This window comes from Dermochelys coriacea, chromosome 16 (assembly GCF_009764565.3).
Source record: "Dermochelys coriacea isolate rDerCor1 chromosome 16, rDerCor1.pri.v4, whole genome shotgun sequence".
Lineage (NCBI taxonomy): Eukaryota > Metazoa > Chordata > Testudines > Dermochelyidae > Dermochelys > Dermochelys coriacea.
Window position 1 is genome coordinate 21,770,967 of NC_050083.1, and position 26,413 is coordinate 21,797,379.

General features: G+C 41.0%; 1 protein-coding gene across 4 annotated transcripts in view; it reads right to left on the reverse strand.

Moving 5' to 3' along the window:
- Positions 1-1,035: 1,035 nt before the first annotated feature.
- TTLL11 (tubulin tyrosine ligase like 11) overlaps positions 1,036-26,413 on the reverse strand; it is a 123,580-nt gene continuing 98,202 nt past the window's right edge. For all 4 annotated transcript variants that reach the window (XM_038374293.2, XM_038374292.2, XM_038374295.2 and 1 more), the window contains 3 exons: positions 24,290-24,547; positions 18,528-18,634; positions 1,036-4,152 (listed from right to left, as the gene is read on the reverse strand). In XM_038374293.2, the coding sequence (XP_038230221.1) occupies positions 3,863-4,152; positions 18,528-18,634; positions 24,290-24,547 (655 nt within the window). In that variant the 3' untranslated portion in view covers positions 1,036-3,862. The remainder of the gene's footprint in view (positions 4,153-18,527; positions 18,635-24,289; positions 24,548-26,413) is intronic.

Here is a 26,413-nt window from a genome sequence, read left to right on the forward strand (position 1 = left end):
GTAGGTCCGAAGGGAGACAGAAAAAACAGTCTGACACCACTGATGTCGTTACAGCCCATTGCATGAAGGCAAAATCTGAAATATTTAGGAAAAGGGGACATATTTTGGAAAGCCCTCAGGTACTACAGTGAAGGATGTGATATAAAACCTAGAGAGAGAGAGAAACTGTCCCAAATCATCTGGTCCATAAGCAAAGATTGTTATACAATTTTCCCAAGACATTCCACTTGTCTTTAAAATAGGGTGTGCAGATTTTCCTGCCTCTTTCTCTTATTCTAGAACTAACATCTCCTCTACTGCAGTCAATGCAAAAGCCGATCTCCCCTCTCCATTTGTGTTGCCCTACAGTAGGCTTCCTCTGAGGGGCCCTGAAGTATATCCATGGAGTACAGGATCATGTACAGTATTTCATTGTGTAACATCTTATGTAGAACTTCAGCACCACAGAACTCCATTTGGGAGAAAACCCTAATAATGGTGACCTTAGTGATGTTTAATAGAACTCTGAAACATCAAGCGGTAGTCTAATATCAGTGTAAAGATCACCACTATCAGTCTGACACTGAAGTATTATCATTCTCTCCCCTCTGGTTAGGGGACAAGAGCATGGGTCCCAGGGTTCTCATTGTGGTGCCTGGGAGATGATCAGCTATGCAGACTACACATAATTTCATTAAATATCACAATAAAGACAGTGGGTCAAATCCTGTCTTTAGTTACACTCACTGTAACCCCATGTAGGCTGAAGTGGGACTTAACTGATGATGCCCAAGCTTTTTGCTAGCATGCTACATGTGAAGGAATGAATTCACCTAATTAGCTCTGACAATTGAGAAAGATGAGATAGGTGAGTTCATATCTTTTACTGGAGCAATTTCCAATAAAACCTATTACCTCAACTACCATGTCTCTCTCATCACCTGGGACCCACACAGCTACACCACCACTTTGGAAATTCTAAGATTTGCAGTTTTCTTTCTTTACTAAACGGTAACCAGTTTTTAATGAAAACACCTATTAAAAGCCTTTTTTTTGGCTTGTTTATTGAGTTCTCAATCCTAAAATAAAGAGGAAACATCAAATTTCAAAATTCGAAATTCTGAAATTTAATCAAAGATCAAGTTTCACAGTAAAAACTGCTGAAATTTTAATTTCAAAACATACCATTCAAAATCTTTTTTGCAAATATCAACAATTTTTGTAATAAAATCCAGTAGATAATTACTAACATTTTGCTGAAATTTACTGAAAAATAGGCAATTTTATAACAGACCTGCTTGCAGAATTTTGCAGTAACCGTGCAAAATTTGGCCAATCCTGTCCTATCTTAGATCCTTGTACAACACCTGCCACCACAGTATCGGAGCACCTCACCATCTTTGCTGTATTTATCCGCACATTATCCCTGTGAGGTAGGACAGTGCTATTATTGCTGTATTACAGATGGGAAACTGAAGCACAGAAAAAGTGACTTGCCCAGGATCTCTGAGAAAGTCAGTGGCAGAGTACGGAATTTAACCCAGGCCACTCAAGTCCCAGAATGCCTTAAACACTAGGCCATACTTCCTCCTCTTCATGTCCTGTAGCTATGCTAGCTCAGTGACAGCATGGACAGCTTTCAAATTAGCCCTGGTTCTTGAATTCTAAAGAATAAAAGAAAGGATCTTTTCCTGCAGCCATTTGGGTAAGTGCATTACCATTAGCTGCAATTATACAATGGAAGCTTCCTTGTCAACAGTACCGAAGTTCTAAGTGTTAAAGTCTTGCTGAGGCTAGTCCCCAGTAAGGTCAATGGGAGTGCAGACTAGTGGGTCCCACAACTTCTGTCCTATGAAATAGGAGTAAACTATATAATTGTGTTTGAAAAGAAATCTAGTAACATAATCCAGCAAGGATTATTGTATTCTCTTGTACATCTTTGTTCTAATACATATTTTTTAAAGAGAAATTTGAGGACATATGCAAAGGTACGGCTCTAGGGACCATTCCCGGTCTAAAAATGATAGCAAAAAAATCCAATATGCAATTTTTCTAGCTTTTTACTGTTAAATCCATTAGTTACAGTAACAGACACTTGAAAAACTAGCTCGGCACAGTTTGGTACTGTACTGTGACAGAATATTAATTACGGCATTGAATGCTGGCCAAAACATGCTACAAGTACAGAGAAAGTATGTACAGTAGCTGTTCAAATAATTATTAAAATAAAAAACAAAGTATGGAATTGCTCCTATCTGCAGAGCATAGTTACAGGGTAATATGCAGTGGCACAGAGAGCTAGTGCTCATGCAGTAAATAAAGCACTATACTGTAATGAACAATTCTAGTTGTTTTCCTCGCCAAAGGACCAAACAAGAGAATTACCTTCATTTTAATTTGCAGTCTGGCTCAAGAGCATTGCTCTTTTTTATTGCTGTAATGGTGCCCAGATGCCTTGAAAGCCTCTCAGTCAGATGGAGCTGCACCAATCTACACCCACTGAGCACCTGACCTAGATCTTAATGAATTCAGAGGTCTGCCATAATACTAAAATCAAGGCGTAACTAAGGGCCTAATCCAAACTAATGGGAGTCTTCCATTGACTTCAACAGGCTTTGCTTTCAGGCCGTATGGGCCTAACTCTACATGATGCTAAGTGCCCTCAACTCCCAACCCAATGGGAGTGAAGAGTGTTGTGCCCTGAATTCAAACTCAGTCTCTCTCAGAGGCTTTCAGCCAAGAATGCCCTCACACTTCTCCCAGAAGATGAAATGCTTGGATCAATCCAAATTTCTTTATTAATTGTGTTGGACCATGGGAAATTGGAGATCTCAATGGCGGGGTCCTCAACCGTTCAAGGCCATGAAGTTCATAACCAGCAACTTGGGATCTGATCCTTCCAACTGTGACTCACCTAGGCCTGACCCAAAGGCCACTTAAGCCCCACTGACTTCCCAGGGCTTTAGATCTGGCTCCTAGGCCCTGACCCTGAAAAGAGAACAATGTTGGGGTGAGTCTTTGCAGTTCTCTTTGCAGGATCAGTGCTCATCACTTCATATGCATGCAGTCCTGCTGAAGTACTATCTATCAGTTTAGTGAACTTAATGAAGCTGGTTTGGGATATATGGGTGAGCAAGATTGGTAGCCATTTTAACCTTTTCTTTTGACATATAACAGCAGTTGGAGTAACAAAGAGCTGGATCCCAAAAGTAGTTATGATTTCAGCGCTTTAGGATTGACTTTTTAAAAATCCAGTATGTAGCTGCCGGCACCCAACAGACAAAATCTGTATTAATACACACAAAACAAAATACAGTTAAACCCTCATAAAAGAGAGACTAAGCCTAAAATGTGATCAAATGCATAATTTTCATTTTTAGTTTTTAAAAAAGCACACAATTTATAAATGCCAGTTTGCATCTCCTTACTTGATTTCAAAACAATGTCCAGAACACACAGCGCAGCTCAAAAACTATGTTGCTCATGTTGTAGAAATTGGCTTCTCCTAGACATTACTGAAGCTGAAATTCCTTCCGTGAGGTTGCTCCTCTCAGTCAGTGATACCAACCCCATGATGCCAGTTATCGTAACATTGCATTTTTGCCACTTTGTCTTCATAAATTATTTTCTATGAACTCTGAATAAAAGACGCAGTTTGTCATTTCAGCTATTTTGTATGTCCACTGGGGAAATAATAAACAACAGCCATCTCCACTGAGAGTCATTACGTGGAAGGGGAAGTTTGCAACAGTCATTTCTGAAGAGCATAAATCAGGGAAAGCTGTAATAAATAACGCTGACGGTCAGATGGAAGAACTCAACGGCATGTGTTCAGGGATCAGTTTCCAGCCCTGTCATTGTCTTTTGTCCTCGATAGTGCCCATCAAGACCGATGATTTCTACAATCTGTAAGTTTATTGGCAGCAGCCATGTGGTTCAGAAGAGGCGCGTGAGTAGCTGGGGTGAGGTGGAGTCCATCTGGCTGACAGGTAACCAGTGCTGCTCGGCGTTCCGTTATTCCTCGGCTGCAAACCAGGCGCTTCTCATCAAGGATGGCTAGATGGTATTCACAGAAATCAATCAATGATGCCACTTGCTCATGAAGTGGGAGTGACTTGTATCTTCTTTGAGCCAGGCAAAAGAAAGCTTCTACGAAGGCTTGCAAGCACATCCCTTCAAATAAGAAGAGAGTTTATATTAGAATCGTGGCACAGACTTCTCTCACATGCGGCAGTCTTGTAATCTAATATGTCTCATTTCTATACCCCTGTTCATCCCAAAGACTGGATGTGAATGTACACACACTCTGTCTCTCTCTCGCTATTAGTTAACTCCTTTTTAATTCAAGAAGCAACTGCCTAGAATGGTCACAAACAAAACACCCATCCTTTGCCCTTCAAAGACCAAAATGAGACATTTTCCTTGTATTTGACACATTAATCAAATAGCTCAAAGATTTAAAAGAAGTGTCCCAGAATAGCAAACATGCCCAGATTGGGTTATAGATGGGTGACATTCCTGAACATAGAACCTATTCATAAGGATATGCTGTGATCTCTACAAACATCAGCCTGACCTGATAGTCTGGCATCTGGAGGTAAATGGCTACAGGAACTATTGATTCTAAGAGGTTGTGAAATTGAATTGACACAAGATCAGCCCCGATTCTTGTTGCTTCAGACATTACATTGAAATTGAGTCTGACACATACTCACATGCTGAGTTCCAGAGAATATAATCTGCCCAAGGAAAAAACAAGTCATATTTGCAACTGAAGTGTGTTATTTTAAACTTTGCCTTCTTAGAGATTGGACCAAACCAAAAATCTCAGAGCTGAATATACTCCAGATTTCAGGGTGTTTCGGTTTATGGCTCTGTAAACCTGGTCCCATTAATGGGTGCCCTCAGAAATGTACAAGTGAGTTATCCTAAACTTCCTATCCTCTCTGTTGACATTGCACTGTCCAGCTAGACATATCTGGCCTTTCTGCTGAGATGCCCGCTAAGGCTACCAATTAGTGACAGTCCTGATAGTGGTGTTGGCAATGTGGACACTTCTCCACTAGGAACTGGACTGCAACTCACCAACTCGTTTCACATAGGTCACCAAACGGCCATCAGATGGTAACAACTTGGTCTCTACTGACCTAGGTTGGATTCAAACTGGCACCTGGAAGTGAAAGGCTCCATGTTCCACCATTACTCCTCAGCAACTCAGTCCCTCCATTTTTTTTTTAAATTTACACACTGTTGTTGGACATGCAAAAGCACAGCTTTCCAGTCCACAATTCTTTGCAGCCGCTTTTCCTTTCCAACTAAAGGAGGCCAAAAATGGGAGGTTGGGGCCTGGCTGGCCACACAGTACTTCACAGGCCAAGTGCAAAGACTGGAACCTGCACTGTGGGCACAGATGGGATATTCAGCTCGTGGCACCTAAGTGCTCGGATGGGTTCTCTGCAGTAGCAGCTGGCCTACTTTGCCTTTTCTAAAATCTCTTTCTCTGGCTCCAGGGAAAGCTGCTCCTGCAATGGTTTTGCATTTTTTAGATGTTTGCTGTCAGTCCTTACTGCACTAAGGACTGGTACTGACTTGAATGTTCTTCATTAAGGGATTGCAGATGAATACTCAAATTCTCTCTCCTCCCCAACAGCAGCCCTTAGCTCCTGCTGCCTTCTTCACCCCTGCCTTGGTAAGACTAAACATTCAGCTGAAATACCAGCGTTAACACCCCTGCTTTGATGAGAGGTGTCCTGAGATCTTTAACAACCAGAAGGGGTTAGGAGCTCAGGTTTCTCTCTCCTCCAGGAGATGGCCCCTCCAGCCACACACACAGCATAGTATGCACACAGAGGCAAGAACCCCTTACTGGATCACCATCACCACTGCCTCCCAAAAGCTGGGTTCTCCTTTAGGTCTCCTATCCAAGTACTAACTCCCACCCCTTCTTACATTTGTACGATGGTAAATTCATATCCCAAGGTGGGACAGACAAAGGCACACAGCAGATTGATCACATGTTATTCTAAAGGACTGGCTTCCCTAGTCAGCTCCAAGAAAAGAGTCTGCTAAAATTACTTGTGGGAGGGTGAGTTCCACTCCTTTTTCTACACATCTCCCAGATGAGTGTGTAATTTTACTGACATCAGGAAAGAGATTCTGCTTAACCTGCACAGAGCCCTCTAGCAGAGATGATCTGTTTCAACTGTAGGAAACCCAAGCTCTTGGAGTGTGCAATAAGGGAAAGCAGAGCAATGGCAAAGATTCCTCTGCGAAGTTCAGCTTCTCTGATTCCCCGCAAACAACCCGTAGAGAAGCCAGACACTGCAGAACCACGACTTCTAAGGTGTCCTCTGATTGCATCACATTAACAGCATGTTACAATGGCCATGGGAAAGGGTGGCAGCACTTAATGCTAATTCCTGCATTTTGGAACCTTGCCGTAATACCCTATTTAATTCTTAATTAAGGACCTATGCATCACTGTACCTTTGTAGAATGTCAGCAACAAGGAGCTGTCATATCTGGTTTGCATCTTAACGGGCTAACCCAGTTAGAGCACATACTTAAGGGGATTATTTTAAGATAAGAGGCTGAGGGGTTTTTTTTTTAAACTCAATTTAGGTTTAATTGATGTTGCAAGAAAAAGCATCTTTTTAAAAATTACCATTACAGTCTGAAGTATAATTTCTCTTAACTAAGACAGCAATTGGGGTCACTTACAAGCTCCGTGGTAAAACAGCTTGTAAACAAATTGTTTGGTTATCTGAACGCAGCAGCTGCCAGCTCAGTACATTATTTTATCAGTCATGGGGAGCTATCATGTGGGGAAAGACCGATTCGGTAGCATACATATTTCCCCCCATAAGTGACACTCATGCAGAGTATTTAATGGGAAAAGGTAGAAGCTGCTGTTTTACAATAACAGAAACAGCTATGATGTGATTTACAGTTGGAAGTGGGCCAAATTTAAAGCCAAATTGTCACAGATAGCTCAGGAAGATTATTATGTACAGATATATCACATTCCATTTTTATTTTTCCCAGAAAATTTTGGTTCACTGTAACCCTAAACAAATCTGGTAAGTCTCAGATGCTGAAATGCTGGGCTTGACGGTTCACCTGCCTGTGATTTTATTGCTAATACAGTTCGGTCAATTCATCTCAAATAAAAGACTCGGTCCCACAGTGAAATTCTAAGGGGAAGTCTGCACATTTTCTGTATGATTTCTCTCTGTAGAAACACCACCACCCTCCCTCTGCAGAGACAGTACTTTGAGCACCTGGAAACCTCATTACTGTTTTGTCATTGTAAAAATAAGGGGGTTCCTAATGTAGCTATACCAAGTACAGTGCAGCGATTCAGACATTATTAAACATCTGATGACTACTATCTTATTTTCAATATACATTCAATTTTCCCCTCTGATATTAAGACTACATTTGTTCCCTCTATCACTCCTTTGAGCAATATATTCTATATATTCCTCCATGTGCCTGGTGTGTATGTCATCTGTTATATATAAGGATAATATATAGTATAGTTTATCTTCTGATAAACTAGGTAAAATAATACTTGTCTAACGGTGCAGGTTTCATTAACATCTATGAAGCATTTTTAGATCTTCAGCAGGATCCAAGTATTTTTACAGGTGTGATATCTGGCCACATTCTAGCAGATTACCATTGTGTATCATTGAGACACTTGGTGTTTATGTAGGAGAGAGATAAGAGCCATTTTGTAGAAATAAAATACTGATCAATTATGGAAGGGAATTCTCAGCTGGAGTGATTTTTTATTATTCTACTGCTTTGTTCCTTAAAAAAAGAAAAAGTACATGCACATGTGTATGTGTATAATTAGAATGACTATATGTGTGTGTGTGTGTGTGTGTGGAGAGGGGTTGTTTGTTTTCGATTGGGGGGTGTTGGTTTTTTTGTTCTAAGTACACTAGGTTTAGGTGTTAGTTGAAAGATACTAGCCTGACAGCTCTTTAGTTTATTATAAAGCGAGGATTTGAGTCTAAACTAATACTACCTAACTGATATAGTGCTTTTCATCAGTAGAGTTCAAAGTGCCTCACAATCCTTAGTGTATTTATCCTCATCACAACCCCCCTGTGAGACATGGCAGTGCTATTATCTCCCTGGTTTGGATGGGAACTAAGGCACAGGGTGGCTAAGTGACTTACCCAAGTCACAACTGGAGTCCGTGGCAGAGTAGGGACTGAATCTGGGTCTCCCAAGACCTAGGCTAGTTCCAAACCACTGATCCTTCCTTTCTGATTCATAGAGCAAGTGCTGTACAACAGGCAGTGGCAATGCAAGGTTCCCTCAAACACCCCACTGTGACTTAATTCTCACCTTGAAACAACACCTTTGTCACTGTGAAGGTATTAGGTCTCTATGGTCATTCCATCCATAAAAATAATGAGAAGTCCTTGTGGCACCTTAGAGGTGCCACAACGACTCCACATTATTTTTGCTGATACAGACTAACATGGCTACCACTCTGAAACCTGATTCCATCCATAGTTTTACAGCTATAGCTGCCAACAAAGGTGCCAATGGCAATGGTATTTTTTGAGATGGGGACACCAGTCCAGTAAAAAACACCAGACTTATTTCACAAAAGCAACTAAGCAGCTGTCAGAAACATATAGCCTTATTTTCTTATTGGAATGTGATAGCAATTTTAGAGCTTGAGTTATAACACTTGATATAATTTAAGCCATTACTGCAACAAGAAAATCACCTCTGAACTCTGCTATCTTGACAAATTAGTGTGTCTCAGGTTTACAAATGTGAACGGAGCAAGTAGGGAGATCATTATCCACTAAAGCAGGCTAGTGAAACTAACTATCAAACAGTAGTACGCTTTCTTCATTTCATTAAATGACAGACAAGCCAGCTCACTAAGAATGGTGATTAGCAAACTGAGGCTAGTCCAGACCGAAAGGTCAGCCTAGACTCCCATTAAACAATGTAATTTATATTTCACCAAAATACAGACACACATTGCCTAGAGTATTGCTAATTTAGCTGAAGATGTCACAGCATCAACTCATCATTTGTTGTGATTGTCTCATGGAACTTTGGGTGTGTAGAATACGATTGATTGCTCATGAAACGTTTTTAAAATGTATTACGCAGAAGTGATTTGTTAGTTACGGAAACATATTTTGCGGCATTCTTTATTTATTGAGGAAAGCATACCTGGTCTCCCCCTAATAAAAAAGGGTGGCAAGACCGTTAACAGGTAAAGTGATCTTAGATATTTCTATTTAAAGAGCGTTAACTGCAAACGTAAAAGTACTGTAACTATTTTATCAGACAGTAATAACTGAATGTTAAGCATTTACTGAAATCAATGTATTTTGCAGAGATGTAAAATAGGTCCCAAAGGCTTTTACATAAACATCGACTTCTACCCCGTGAATGAATCAAGATTTGCTAACAGGTTCTTAACACAATCTCAATGAAATGTAATAGTAAAAAAAAAAAATCCAATGAATCAAAGTCTGCCTTAAAAAGTTACAATAGCGTCCTGATCTTGACCTAAGATTTCATAGCATGGCTTTAATCCAATTATAAGGTACCTATGGGACATATTTAAAAGAATGATTTGTAAACATACCTCAGGCACATTACATATATACTAGACTACAATACCTTCAAATAATGAGTTTGTAACACTAAACCATACATTTAAAGGATAGCTAAATTAAATGATTCATTACCTTAATATTGTCCTGCCATATTGTACAGCACACAAAGCGAAGTCTCATTTCAAGAAAGCACTTAAACATGTGCTTAACTCAGTCTGTGCTTAAGTCAAGCAAGTGTTTAAGTAACATTTCTGAATATGGATACTTTCTTGAACTGGGGCCTGACTGATTAATATATTAATTCCATGTTGTAAGATGCTCTTATCTGTACAAATTTATGTCCTGCACTGTGAATACTACCAGCAAATTACAGCATATTATGTAATTATTAATTTGCTGATTATACAAGTAAAGTAATCATAGATGTGTTTTCCCAGACAGGTATCAATATAACACCCACCTTACTGCCACAAAGAAATAGTTGCAGAAAATAAGACTCTACAGCGTGATCATTTACATGAGGGTGGCCTCCATGATATAGCAAAGCTTTTGATGATTTAGAATCTACTCTGTGATTAATTAAATATGCCATTCCTTTCTTCATAAAGCACCTAGATGGCAAATCCAACGAGCAGGAATTCTGCATACACTCCCCTCCCACACTATGTATATGCAGGTTTCAGAGTAGCAGCCGTGTTAGTCTGTATTCCCAAAAAGAAAAGGAGTACTTGTGGCACCTTAGAGACTAACAAATTTATTAGAGCATAAGCTTTCGTGAGCTACAGCTCACTTCATCGGATGCATTTGGTGGAAAAAACAGAGGAGAGATTTATATACACACACACAGAGAACATGAAACAATGGGTTTATCATACACACTGTAAGGAGAGTGACCACTTAAGATAAGCCATCACCAACAGCACCAACCCCTCAGACAGAGACAAACACCTACAAGATCTCTATCATGCATTCCTACAACTACAGTACCCACCTGCTGAAGTGAAGAAACAGATTGACAGAGCCAGAAGAGTACCCAGAAGTCACCTACTACAGGACAGGCCCAACAAAGAAAACAACAGAACGCCACTAGCCATCACCTTCAGCCCCCAACTAAAACCCCTCCAATGCATCATCAAGGATCTACAACCTATCCTGAAGGACGAGCCATCGCTCTCTCAGATCTTGGGAGACAGACCAGTCCTTGCTTACAGACAGCCCCCCAATCTGAAGCAAATACTCACCAGCAACCACACACCACACAACAGAACCACTAACCCAGGAACCTATCCTTGCAACAAAGCCCGTTGCCAACTCTGTCCACATATCTATTCAGGGGATACCATCATAGGGCCTAATCACATCAGCCACACTATCAGAGGCTCGTTCACCTGCGCATCTACCAATGTGATATATGCCATCATGTGCCAGCAATGCCCCTCTGCCATGTACATTGGCCAAACTGGACAGTCTCTACGTAAAAGAATGAATGGACACAAATCAGACGTCAAGAATTATAACATTCAAAAACCAGTTGGAGAACACTTCAATCTCTCTGGTCACTCGATCACAGACCTAAGAGTGGCTATACTTCAACAAAAAAGCTTCAAAAACAGACTCCAACGAGAGACTGCTGAATTGGAATTAATTTGCAAACTGGATACAATTAACTTAGGCTTGAATAGAGACTGGGAGTGGATGGGTCATTGCACGGGGTGAAACTATTTCCCCATGGTGTTTCTCCCTCCCGCCCCACCCCCCACTGTTCCTCTGATATTCTTGTTGGCTGCTGGAATTGGCCTACCTGCTTGTCGCCGTGGGAGGTTTTCCTCCTTCCCCCCCCTGCTGTTGGTGGTGGCTTGTCTTGGGTGATCGCTCTCCTTGCAGTGTGTATGATAAACCCATTGTTTCATGTTCTCTGTGTGTGTGTATATAAATCTCTCCTCTGTTTTTTCCACCAAATGCATCCGATGAAGTGAGCTGTAGCTCACGAAAGCTTATGCTCTAATAAATTTGTTAGTCTCTAAGGTGCCACAAGTACTCCTTTTCTTTTTATGTATATGCAGCAACTCTTTATACATTGCCCTCCTCCACCCATGCACAGTGATTTGAGGCAGGCAATAGAACTGTACTGTAAAGTCCCAAAATGGCATCATGTGGCTTTCAGTTATGGCTGAAGTGCAACTGGCTGTAGTGCAAAATGTTGGGCTGGCTGTTTTAATATCAGCATAAGAGGAAGACAGTCGACAGCAGGGGATCCCTTGATTTCTCCATTTGAGCCTCATGCTCAGATGCCATGGTTTTGGGTGCCATATAAATGCTCATGATGATAATAATAATAAGAATAATAATATTTTGAAGGTACACAAGAGCAAGCAGCTTTGTTTCCTATTTTACAGAGTTTAATCCAGACAAGAATTAATGGAAGAAAACTACTGTCTATCTCTAGTAGCCAAACCTTCTCATAAACAAATCATTTTCTTTGGTGACCTCAGGAAAATATGTAATGAAATTTCGTTAAATAGCAGAAAATGCAGCCATCGTAATAGCATCTCCACTGTCCGATATTGCGAAGTCATTTAATGGTGCAGCAGTAATTTGCTGAGCATTAAGTACAAAATTGTAAATTAATCAATTTGGAAAACTAATTTTGCAAAGATTTTTTGAGGAAAAAACCCTCCTCTATGATTAAAAATAGAAAATGTTAAAATCAAAGTCAACCCAATGATTTATGTGTGTACACTCAACTCTAGTCCCATGGATTATCAATTTGTACTCAAATCTATTATTACCATTGCTCACCATGGGGAAAAAAGTAATTACATAAAAGAAAGTCTACCCTTTAGTGGGAGCAAAAGATAAGTGCCATACTCAGGAAAGAGGAAAATGCTGAGATTTCAGTTAGCTTGTTTTCCTTTGAAAGGAAGTTACAAAAACACCATTATATAAGCAGAGGGAATAAACACATAGCAACCCTTAGAATAGGCACAAGTCAGCTGAATACAATGGTCCATTTTTTAAGACTAAACAATATGATTCATACTGCAGACATCTGTGTGATACATTGGAGACTTTTGTTTAGGGGAGATGAAACCACTTTTAAGATCTACGTATAAAGCCAAAAAAAGCATCAGGTGAATAGTATATTGAGCGTGTTAATATACCACTATTTAGAATATATGTCTTTCAAAGAATTCTATAAAAAGAACAAGGAATACTTGTGGCACCTTAGAGACTAACAAATTTATTTGGGCATAAGCTTTCCTGGGCTAAAACCTACTTTATCAGATGCATAGAGTGGAAAATACAGTAGGAAGATATAGATATATACAGATATAGATATATACACTGAGAACATGAAAAGATGGGGGTTGCCTTACCAACTCTAACGAGAAATCAATTGTCAGTTTAATTGATTTAATTAAAGTGACAATTGATTTGTCTCGTTACAGTTGGTAAGGCAACCCCCATCTTTTCATGTTCTCTGTATCTATCTATCTATCTTCCTACTGTATTTTCCACTCCATGCATCTGATGAAGTGGGTTTTAGCTCATGAAGGTTATGCCCAAATAAATTTGTTAGTCTTTAAGGTGCCACAAGTACTCCTCGTTCTTTTTGCTGATACAGACTAACACAGCTACCACTCTGAAAAGAATTCTATGGGACAGCTTATACAGAAAGTCCTTGAGCCTGAGAAATGGAGTTTGTATTGAATCCTGCCCCAGCTGGCATCAGACTCTGTACCTTTCACTGGAGACCCTCAAACCTATCATTGTTATTCATTATTTATACTGCCCTCATCAGGATGAGGCCCTACTGTATTAGGTGCTTTACAAACATAGAGAAGACACAGTGCCTGTGCCAAAAAGCATGCAAACCAAGAAAATAGAAAATATAGCAACATAGAAAGAGCAGGTGAAATTTGGATATTAAACTCTGGTAGATTTCTTTTAATGAGTTAAGCAAAGGATTAAACTTCACACGCGCACTGTGTGGAAGGTAAATATTAATACTCTCATTTTACAGACCACTAGATTGTGGCACGGAGAGGCTAAGTGACTTGCCAAAGGTCACAAAGCAAATCAGAGATGAAGCCAGGAATAAACCCTCGTACCCTAACAAACATTTTTCATTTGGCTTTTGGATTCAAGGGGTTCAGCGTTGTTCTTTCAGAAACACCTTGTTTGCAGCCTTTGCCCTGGGGTTGTTCTGACTCCCTTTCAGCTGCCATATTTTTTATTTAAACAAAAATTCCAGGTGAGCAATTTCTAATTTGCCTGACAGAGACTGTTCAACAGAAGGTGAAGTCTAAGTGGCAGAATGCCCTGGCAAACTCCACTCTAAGAATTCTGGTACATCAAACTTGAGCTCTCCTCTCATCGCACTCTCTCTCTTGGATTAGTGCTTTCTCATCTCTCACTGGAAAGTGGGAACCTGTAAATATTTTGTTATTACAAACTCTTCCATGTCTTCAGCCTAGTGTGGCCCTACTAATCTCCCTTCTCTAAAGCTGACTCTAGCGGATTGTGTCTGGAAAGTCATCAGGCCATGGAAACAGATGCAATTCTCACGAAGCTTCTCAGCCAAATCGGGAACTTATTTAAACTGTGGTTTAAAATCACAAGTTGGATGTAAAGAAGTTCTAAAGTGGGTTTTAATGACAAAGCAGCCTAACTCTGAATGATGGTATTTGATGGGTATGCAAAACTAGTCTGAATTCCAGGCAGGGGGGTGGTTGTAGCAAAACAAGCAATTCAGGGGAGAGAAAACGATAAGATTGGATCCCTGCTCCATTTTATTGCTGTTAGTTGACACTGAGGTTAGCATTCTACAAAACACAAGCATCAAGACTGTTTCTGTAACCAAGGCCCTACAGACTACAAGACAAGTCACAGAAAGATGAGAGGCCCTGGGAGAGCCAGAGGAAGGAGTTTACAGTTTATCTCTTGATCCAGTTCTTTTCTGTGTGTGCCATATGGACCTCATGGAAGAAGTGGGTCTGTAAAAGAGATCAAAATGAGGAAGGGCTTTCCATGCACTAGGGCAGAATAGTAGAAGGCATGAAGGCAAAGGGGGAGAAGGAAATTATGTAGAGTGTCAACCCTTCACACCCTCCCACCACTTTGAATGAGAGTCTCAGTAATTCTACAAAACGAAAAGGAGTACTTATGGCACCTTAGAGACTAACAAATTTATGTGAGCATAAGCTTTCGTGAGCTACAGCTCACTTCATTGGATGCATTCACACTCACTAGGCTGGTACAAGTTGTTCTGCTTTGCCATTTACATCCATTTCAGGATTAGTTTGTACCTGATGCGGAATTTATGCTGCGGCTTACGTCCTAATTGACTCTGGCCCACTGCCCTTTGTGGCTGCCTGAGGTACAAAACCCAATGGGCAGACATCCCCCAGGTGCTCTGCACTTTTGCTTCTCAGCAGACACTGCAGATATACCACAAACCCTGGAACATGACTGATGAGGAGAGCTTACATCTAATAACTGCCTTGGCATGGCTAGTTTCACAAAATTTGTTTGCTTTATTTGCCTATGTGCAGTTAGGGGTCCCAAACCCCTTTGGTTGACAATACCGTCATTCACATTTCCACTTCCTAATACAGAAGTTACATGAGGATATTATAAACCCAAGCCTTTCACATTTTTAATAAAAATGACAATTATATTGGCTCACAAGCAGCAGAGAAGCTATTTAGAGCTACCTATTTGTTCAGTTTCATCAGGGTCCCAAGTACATATTAAAACTCTAATAGAGAAAAAAGTAATTTTTAAAATAAATGTCATCGTTTTCTAAATGTGGGGGTTTTAATTTGCCTTTTAACACTCTTGCTTCCTTTATGGATCCTAGGTGGGAGTCTGTTTAGCTCTTGCTCCCCTCCATGCAGGTTTATCTTCATTCAGACAAGTATCAGACATAAGGAGTTTATTCTTCCCTTGTTGTGTGCACATAAGTTTCATTAAGCTTATTGGAAATTCTGTGCATCCATAAAGAGGCCCCTTTAGAGCTTCAAAAGAGACTTGTGAGATATACCAAAAACTAGTCTACTGTATGTGGTTGGTATGTAGAGTAAGACAAAGTATAAAGCTGATACTGATGGGAATAAAGGTCGCAATCTAGTATAAATATTTTAGGTCCAACTTTTCTGCCCCTACAAAGCTGAGGGGAACTGTATTCTTAGATCACAAGCTTTTTGGGACAGGGATTGTGACTTTATAGGAGATTATACAGCACATAACATTATCAGGCTCCAATCCTGTTGGGGGCTTCTAGACACTATCACAGTATAAATGTTTAATAAGAGTAATACATAGTAATAATACTCTGCTTTAGATAAAGGAATTCTGCAGAGCAAGCAACAACCTCACTGCTAAAGCACAAGTAAAGAAAAGAAGATGACAGGGCATTAGTTGGGAAAAGTGCCAGACTGGCTAAGACTGCCAAGAGCGACTAATGATTTTTAAGTGTCCAACTTGAGACGCCCAAGAGGGGCCAGATTTCCCCAGTGTCCTGAGAATCCACTCTCGGTCTCAAATTGGGCACCCAAAATCACTAGTCACTTAGGAATAGTTTGACCTCTAGTCCTATTTATCCACACACAGTCCAATGCAAGCTTGTCAAGATGGAGTAGACTGGGAAAGACTGAATGGTCCATCTTAACTAAAATCATGTACCACGACATACCCTACTTTGAAGGGCTAAAGCCCCTTAGTACCTTAGAAAGGTTCCATATCGCATTATCATTCTCCTGCATTATCAAGCCCTCACGGCTTTAGGACTAAACTCGGAACCATTATAAGCAATTGCATCTCCACAGTCTTCAGTAAGTAGCATCTGCTTCCACGAGAACTGAATTAGCCATTAAGGCCCAGCCAAAACAATGTGAAGAGACTAAACAAATATTATTTAATAAAACGGCAGCTCCCCAAGCTTCCAATCAGGACTGGGAGGGCTCATGGTACTGGACACTGGACATGCTCACAGACAGTAACTCCCCCTGCCCCAAGCAGCTGACATCTAAGCAGACAAGAAACACAGGAAGGGGAGTGAGGGAGCCAATCAAATGGATATCTTTTTAGGGACACTTGTTGGGGAGGTGCTACTTTTCTAACTATATAGATAAATCAGGACTTTCCCCAGCTGCCCTCAGCCTAGCCACTAAACATTTGTTGATTTCTTGAAGACATCATGGCAGAAGTGGGTCTTGAGAAGGGATATGACACAGGAGAGGGTAGCAGTGTAACTGATCATTGTCATGCATAAAGGGTGTCACCTGGGGAAAGTGTGAAGGCAGCGGTGAGCGGAGCAGACAAGTGGCAGCTGAGGCTGGCGTAACCAACAGAGCCCAGAGGATGAGGCAGCAACACAAGAAGAGAACAGATTGGTTAAGTAGGAAGGGACAGAATTAAGACAAGAAGCTTGAACCTGGATAGGCAATAGAGGGGGAGTCAAAAGATGATCTCAGCCACTGTATTTTGTGTGGGCCAGAGAGGGAAATGGAGGCGTGAGGGAAGCCAGAGAGGAGGAGGATGTTGCTAGTTGGACTGTACAGAAAATAAATCTCTCTCCCATCTCCTTGTTCTGGTCAGCAAAACACAGAGAAACACTGATAAACAAACCAACAATCTGTGCTAGCACCATTACACGAGTAGACTGGACAGATTTTGCTTATTCACAGTAATTTAAGATGTAAACAAAAGATGAAAAACTAATCCAGAATTAACAATGGGCCAGATGGTAATGCTAGTTTGAAGCAAGAAACATGAAAAACAGCTTCCTTCTGTTACTACTGATCAATTTCCCTATTTAATAATGTAATCAAAAAAGGCATGTTTCTGCTACCACACATATTCAGCATTAGAGATGGGGTTTCTTTTTCTATTCTCTTCTTCTTTGCTTAATGCAGCAGCAAAATTTCAGAACTCATTTAAAACATGGGAATTCTTAGCCCTTAAAATGATCATTAAGATGAATACTTACCCTCAAAGGTTCAGATCTAAGCCTCGCTCTCTTTTGCCAACAAAGCTGTAGTAACTTAGCTGCCATTTGCAGTACCTTGATAGGAACACCTACCCTTGCTGCTCCAGTGAATTTTGTTATTTAATGAATTTCTCTTTTGAAAAAAAAAAACAAGCTTTTTGATATCATTTAAATTTGGAGCCAATTTAACGGCTGAGTTGTAGTGTAAGTTTCCGCTACAACGCATCATACATCCCTTGCCCATCACAAAGCCAAGGACAGAGAATGAAGAGCTATAGGGTGGAACCTGCTATCTGAAAAGTAAATGAATGCAGTACTTGGATTTTATCAAAAATAACCAAATCGGGAAGCAGAATTCACCAACAAAGCAGCTAGACATATCTGTTTGCAGCTCTTGAATTGATGTCTGTTTTGTTAGCTGTGTAAATTACTGTCTGAATACAGGGTGCACCAAGTTATGCTGGAATGGAGACCTCATTGGGAGTGTTATTAAGGATACTATGGATTTGGTGGACCTGGATGAGGCATCACAGCATCTACTTATGTGAACATAAATGTAAGGCACTTCAGCATGTGTGTTAACAGGTGATTGGTAAGTGCCTTGAATTCAGTGCAAGGCTGAAGGCAAAGTGCCGTCAAACACCAGATGAGTTTGCAGGTGCAGATGACAGTAAATGCACCTCCAAAAACCAAAATTACACTTGCAAAATTGCAAGCACAAAGAAGAAGAGGCTTTGTGAAACCCAAATCCAATGAGGACCTGAAAACAAGGGTGACCTACCCTACACACATGAAGGGAAGCTAGTATAGAACTAATGGGCCCAATTCTGCAGTCAGAATCAGAGGCACCATTCCCACAAATATTAGTGGAAGCTGGATGTGCATTTATGAGGGCAAAATTTATCTAGAAACAGGAACTTACATACTCTCCCAGTATGGAATCAAATTACCTGATTCTCTTTGGTCTAGTCCCATACTATTCCACCTTCTTGTGATATCGATGTACAGAATATCCACAGAAGCCATTGAAAAATTGCTGTTACTCAGCTTGCAGTTCCTGTTAAATATAAACCAAATAAAGATAAAAAAAAAAGTCTGATTACTTCCAAAGTTAGCCAAATTCTAGGAAGCGAACTGGGATAAAGGGTTTATCCAGGCCAGATGGGCAACTATGAAGGCACACAGAACTCAGCTGAAAGCCATGGCCACCTAGCTTGCTGCAGATATCAATCAAACTAGCACTCGTTAAATATACACGGGCTATAATGGAGAAAGTCCTATATGTTCTCATTTACAACATCACGTATACAACCAGCCTTCCTATTTGCTCAGAGCACTCGGACACCAGCTCTGATAGGGACTAGCTGTCAGCAGATCCAGTGTTGTGGATACTGCCACACCTCTAAGTAAGTTCTGAATGTTCAATGTGTTCAACTTCATATCAATATCCTGAAAACAACAGGATTAACAAGCTATTATATATGTTTTTCAATCAGCTGGGTTTTGCAAGAGATAACCAAAAAATCCACTTACTATTTCTCATCAAAAATATGGCTTGACCAATTGTTACGACCTGCTACCCTTTAAAAGAGGGGTGGGCAAACTACGGCCTTTTAATCTGGCCCTCAAGTTCCCGCCGGGGAGCAGGGTCAGGGGCTTGCCCCTCTCCGGCACTCCAGTTGGGGAGAGGGGTCAGGGGCTTTCTGCGCAGCTCCAGGAAGCAGAGGCATGTTCCCACTCAGGTTCCTATGTGTAGGGGCAGCCAGGGGGCTCCGCACACTGCCCCCGCCCCAAGCTGCCCTCCCTCCCCTCCCACAGCTCCCGTTGGCCGGGAACTGTGGCCAATAGGAACTGCAGGGGCAGCATCTGCAGACGGGGTGGCACACAGAGCCACCTGGCCGTGCCTCCATGTAGGACATGGCACTGCGTCTGGGAGCAGCTTGAGGTAAGCGTCACCCGGAGCCTGCACCCCTGATCCCCCCCTGCACCCCAACCCCCTGCCCCAGCCCTGATCCCCCTCCCAGCCTCCGAATCCCTCGATCCCAGCCTGGAACACCCTCCTGCAGCCCAAACCATTCATCCTCAGCCCACCCCAGAGCCCGCATCCCCAGCCAGAACTCTCACCCCCTCCTGCACTCCAACCCCATGCACCAGCCTGGAGCCCCCTCCCACATTCTGAACTCATTTCTGTCCCCACCCCAGATCTGGCCTGCACCCCCAGCAGGAGCCCTCACCCCCTACCCCAATTTCGGGAGCATTCATGGCCCGCCATACAATTTCCATACTCAGTGGCCCTCCCTGCCAAAAAGTTTGCCCACCCCTGCTTTAAAACAAACAAAAGAAAGTATTGTTTCTCACAACGCACAGTCAATAGTGGAACTCCTTGCCAGAGGATGTTGTGAAGGCCAAGACTATAACAGGGTTCAAAAAAGAACTGGATGAGTTCATGGAGGATAGGTCCATCAATGGCTATTAGCCAGGATGGGCAGGGATGGTGTCCCTAGCCTCTGTTTGTCAGAAGCTGGGAATGGGCGACAGGGATGGACCACTTGATGATTCCCTGTTTTGTTCATTCCCTTTGGGGCACCTGGCATTGGCCACTGTCGGAGGACAGGATACTTGGCTAGATGAACCTTTGGTTTGACCCAGTATGGCCACTCTTATATTCTACCCTCCTGGAGTTATTATTATTATGAGTCTACCACTGAATGATACTCACTGATCCATTTGAAATGCCTGTATAAAGCTACATGGAGTATCTAAGAGTTTGATCTTGCAAGATGTTTCTGCTGGAAAATATTACGTGTTTTGCTGTCTCGCACTTCCAAGTAGCTTTTTAACCCACTTAGCTATAAGAGAGATGGTAATGGTTCTTTAGAGGTAAAGGAGAACTAGAGTGTGGGTTGAGCTGTTCTAGGTACCCTAGGTGCAGCCAAGCACGGGCATAGGCTGTATTTCATAGTATTTCATTTTGAGTTCCTTTTGTGAACAAACTGAACCCACTGGAAGAAGGTAAAGCTTTGATTGGCTCAACTTGTGAGGACAGTTTGCAACCACCTGCTCATTACACACACACACTGATATACCTTCCATTTCATTCTTGAGGAAAGGAATCTAGCAAATGTTCTGACATGGGCAACAAGAACAGAATCTCTTATAAATTTACTAGAGGATTCTTGGAAGAAGGGCACAGAGACTGGAGAACTCTGAGAAAAATCCAGATTTTACTGATATTAGAGCTGAATTGAAGAGACACCAGAGAACATGAAGGAAGACATTCTTGCAGTGAGGTACGTTAGGCACTCATTGTGGGCCCACTTGCCCTGCCCAGATTTCTCTGCGATGTCTATGTGGCATGAAGAATCGTCTGCAGCTAAAGTCAGAAACCAGTCTCTTAATAACTGACCCCAACCATGTTTGTACCTGGCTTTGATTTGCCACATCACTCCTCGGTCTTTCTGAACTGATTTTGAATGGGCCAGGTCAGCGTGCAACTAGCCTTCACACCTATGGCCAATGAGACAATCCCACATGCAAAAGGCAGACAATATCACACATCCCTGACGAATGCCCTCTGACAAGATTTGATGGTGGTCTGAGGGCTCTGTACTTCGCCAATGAGGCTGCTGCAAAATGGCTTCGCAAGTTCAACATTCAAGGACAAGTTTCAGAGTAGCAGCCGTGTTAGTCTGTATTCGCAAAAAGAAAAGGAGTACTTGTGGCACCTTAGAGACTAACAAATTTATTTGAACATAAGCTTTCGTGAGCTGTAGCTACAGCTCACGAAAGCTTATGCTCAAATAAATTTGTTAGTCTCTAAGGTGCCACAAGTACTCTTTTTCTTTATTCAAGGACAAGGAGAAGAAGAATAAGAAGAATTATGGAATAATCTTTAAGAGGAATATCTATCCATCATTTGTAGTGAAACGTTTATACTACACTTGTCACCAAGGTATCTAAATCAAGGCTTTATTCAACAGTAAAAAATACACTGCAGTGAACAATCCTGCACTGGCCTGTGGATGGAGCAGATGACCCACAGTCTATTCTGTAATCTACGTAACTCTATTTGTTTTTATTCATTCTTGACTGCTAAGGGCATCTGCATGAAAAGAGGATCTCTGTATTTTGAGAGTGCATTTGCTCCTGCTGCTTATTTATTTTGTCATAGTCAATGAAAGACAGAAAATGGGATATGTGTACCATAATTGGAACATGTACAGCCCTTAAAAAACAATGAAAATGACAAAATAAAAGTATATGAAAAAATAAATTGAATTCCCTGCCACTGCAAGTTGCAATTTCCTGATGCAAATCATTAGTGCATAGTGTATCAGTGAGCAGCATTTGGAAAGCCTCCCTCCTGGCTGAGAACAGCAGGGTATGCACCCATAGCTAGGGAAATCTCCCTGCTTCAATATCTCCTCTTCACAATGTCTCAATCCAAACATACTCACATTCCTCTGGTTTACTGGAAATTAAACAAGTAGATCTGAACTATGAAAAATACTAACATTTGTTAGAGACCATCAAATGGCAGTGGAATAAAGGCCCAAGTGTTCCTACTGAATAAAGCTTTGGACCACAGGTCAGTCTATGCCCATCTTCTTTTAAGAATCTATTACCTTTCTAAAAAAGCTAAACACGTATCTAAATAACAAGTATTGTAAAAGGAAATTACCCTTTGTCTCCAGTGCTATTATTTTCCTCATTTGTGATATCTGAATTATGTTTGCTACAATGTTCAGGAACTTACTTTTCCACATACAAATATGGGAGGAAAAAATAACTCTTTAATAATGTCTGTACCCAACAGATTCAATCCACAACGCCAGCTGAATTGAGTGACAAGCCTAAACACTTCAGAACTGCAGTTTGTATAAGCAAAGATCCAGACTGACATTTAGCTGGATGTTTTCAAAGCAGCACAGGCAGGTACACAATCATTTTATTTGGAGCTTAATTCTTCAAAACAGTAGGCAGGAGTTTCCCAAACGGGTGAGAGGACAGGTCAACTTCAGCACCAGGAGGTGTAATAGACTCCCTTACTCTGAACACCCCGTTATACTCTAGATTCCCTCCAACCTTCTCACACCTACTCCATCCAAGTATAAGGGAGTCTCAGTTGCTCAAACATGCATATTGAAGAGCTGGAAAATGGAGCAAGAGGGAACAAGTTAAAGTAAAATGGGGGCTTTAAAAAAATAAACTAAACTAAGCTCTACGACTAAATTCTAGATTCCTGTTTAACTGTTTTAGGAAGCCAGTCATACAAAACTAGAGTCCTTCTGCTCTTACAGTTTGTTCCCCAGCCAAACAGATAATCCTCAATTTGTGGCATCACAACAATTTCCACGACAGCTAATGCCACTGTCACAGACAGCAAGTACACCATCATCCAATTACAAAAAAAGGGTACTTAATAAATGCTGACATACACTGTACTTATTTCAGAGTAGCAGCCGTGTTAGTCTGTATTCGCAAAAAGAAAAGGAGTACCCGTGGCACCTTAGAGACTAACAAATTTATTAGAGCATAAGCTTATGCGCATAGTGAGATAGTGATTTAGGGGAAGAGGTTTACATAGTTAAGGAGAAGTGAGATAAATACACTTAGATATTCCCCATTTTACCAGAAGAAAAAAAAATATGGGGCTTGCCAGATATTAGCATAATTCACTCAAACTGCTGACTAGTAGCACGTTTCAAGAGATGGACACTGTGAAAATGAATTAAGACAGAGTATATTATGTTTATTTCCCCACTCTGTTCTGTTTTGGGAGGTACAGGTTAGAGTATCCGTGTTGCCAGAATATAGTGCAACTATACTGCTCCTGCAGATTATATCTACTGTATTTTCAGAGAAGGAAATATGATCAAAATATTCATTTATAATGAGGCAGAATTTAAAACAAAAACTGCCTACGGAGAGAGGTTTGTTAGCAACTACAAAACACTAAATTCACCAGCCAAACAGCTTTGGAAACTCAGCTGTATCCAATGCCAAAGGAAGATAAACACAGAAAGATTACCACATTGTCCTTTCATTTTGAAGAGCTTTTGATACTGAGTGCTAAATTTTGAAAAAACATTCCACTCAGTAACAATTCTGTTCATAACTCAGATATTTGCGCAATTTCTTCTTCCCTCATTTACATCAAAGGATACTGGTATGAAAAAAATACCCAAGATTTTATTTTTGAGACCTTCTGCTCAAGCTGTTTGTTCCTTTAAAGAGACAATTCTTAATTTAAGGAATGACAATTTCTACAGCTGCCAATGTCACCTATTAGCCATTTCCTTTTCTCTCCTTGTTAAATACCGAGACTTGCAAAAAATGAACTGCAAAAAATGGGAACTCTCTTCTTGTTCCTATTAACAAGAATTCAGGTAGGGGTGTCCCCCAATCCCACGCTTGTGACAGCACAGTTCACTACCATGCAAACAAGTGTGTTCTCTAATACTGGATGAAGCCATCACTAAAGGAATCAGAGCAATAGACTGATTATAAAAGAAGAAAACTTTTGTGTTATGCACATGTGTTTATTTCAGTAATCAGCAATGACAAGAAGGAAAATACAGAAGGGTGTGCAGTTGTTCAGTAGGATTTGGGGGAAAATGTTTTCTCTAGTCGTAACTATTCTATCACATAAACACAAGACTAGCAGTGCTGTTGGATAGGTCTGGGAGATCTTAAATCCTTTACTACTAACCTTATAAATGTTCTGAAACCTGTTGGTCCCAACTTCATTGTCCCTTTTACTCCAAGGAATCGGATAAACAATGCAGCCATTCTGTCCACCAGTCGCAGATAGTTGAACTGTTTGGCATACTTTGGAAACACTTGCTTGAGACAAAGAGAAGGTAAGCTGGCTTCTGGATTTTTGCTGATATCATGTTCCAATTGGTCTGTTGATCCTGGTTCCAATAGGTCGTCTTTTGTGTCTGATGAATTCTCAGACAGTTGAGATCTGTAGCACAAACAGTAACTGTACCTTGTGAGACATTGTATCAATCCACTATGATTCTGTCAGCATCTTTATCATTAAAACCTATTTCCAGGGATTTAAAATTCATTCTGGGCTGGAAAAAAACATACAAGCAACTCTGTTCAAAATTAGAAGATTAAAAAAAACCTCAGTTGAGCTGTCTAAGTTTCAAGAAGGAAAAAAGGATTTCTGGTTTCGGAGACCTTTATACTCATACTAGATGAGTGGGTAAAGAGATATGGGCCAGTTTCCAAAATCTGCTGCCTAAAGTTAGGCACCTAAATTCATATTTAAGCACAAAACTAAATGTCCTGATTCTGAAAGCTACAGAGTGTCCATAAGTCCCATGTAAATGAATGGGAGTTTGGGTTTCTCAGCATCTCTGACAATCAGACAACTTTTATGTAGGTTTGAACATTCAAGACTGTATCTCATTTTCTTTTTTAATTTTAAAGTGAATTTCCACATTTGTCAAAATGCTGGATTAACAGCTCTGAGAATGTCAGCCCTGCATTCATCCAAAGACCAGGGACATCATGAGCAGTGGCAGAGCAAGCTTCTCAACATGCTCCACTGATGTGCTTCCACCTGGACATGGAGGACCTACTTCTAGGGTGAACTGGTTTTTCACTCCCAATACCAGTTCAGTCTGTCATTTCTGCACAACCTGCCATCAACAATGCCAATGGAGATGGTGGTTTTTGTGACATGGACCCTGGCCAAGGCAGAAAAGCCAAAGCAGGGACTGCTGGACTTTCAGAGAACTCTCTACAGTTTTGGGTGGACTCTCTCTGGCATGTGCTGATTAGCTGTTTGCTCCAACCCTCTCCCTCCCTCATAGTCTCGTTGCCTCAGCAGCACTCTTTTTACTCTCTTCTCCACTTCTTAGCCCCCCTAACCCCCTTCCCTTCAGCTGATCCCCTCTGAACTAACTCCTCACACATCCCCAAAAAATCATGGAACTAACATGACATTTGCTGCCATCACATTATTCACTCCACTCGTGTGTTATCCCTTTCCCCCTACCCTGCATCGATCTTGTCTATTTAAATGTAAGCTCCTGGGGAAGGGTCTGTCTTTGTGTTTTACGTTTGTATAGCGCCTATCAAAATAGGATCCTGGCCCATGACTAGGCCTCCAAGGTACTACAGAAATACATATAATAAATCATAATAATAAAATTCTGAACCAGTACCCAGCATGACATAACGGGTCATGATGTGGATGAGGATGAGATAAACCTGAAGTCCAGACAATTTCTGGTTATTGAGAGCCTATGACACTTTTTCAAAAAGAAAAGGAGTATTTGTGGCACCTTAGCGACTAACAAATTTATTTGAGCATAAGCTTTCGTGACTACAGCTCACTTCATTGGTTGCATCCGATGAAGTGAGCTGTAGCTCATGAAAGCTTATGCTCAAATAAATGTGTTAGTCTCTAAGGTACCACAAGTACTCCTTTTCTTTTTGCGAATACAGACTAACACGGCTGCTACTCTGAAATATGACACTTTTTGAAAGAGTGATGTTATTAGCCTAGGTTTTCTGGGCACAGTCTGTTTTGGTTAAGAAGATCCTGCCTATCTGAAAATGAAAATACAATATTCTTCTTCACTTCTGTTCCTAAACTATCATGTGATGGTGCTGTGATCTGTTAAAATCTGCTACCTTTCACCCTAGAGTTAGGTGAATTGATTCCCACGGATAGTTATGCAAAGCATTTGAAGGGTTAAAGGGACTAGATAAGAATGATCCTCTATTGTCAATATGGTTACCAGGGAATCTACAAAACAGCCAGGCACACAACTTTAATACCAGTTACCTCTGGCACCCAAAGTTGTTGTTATTT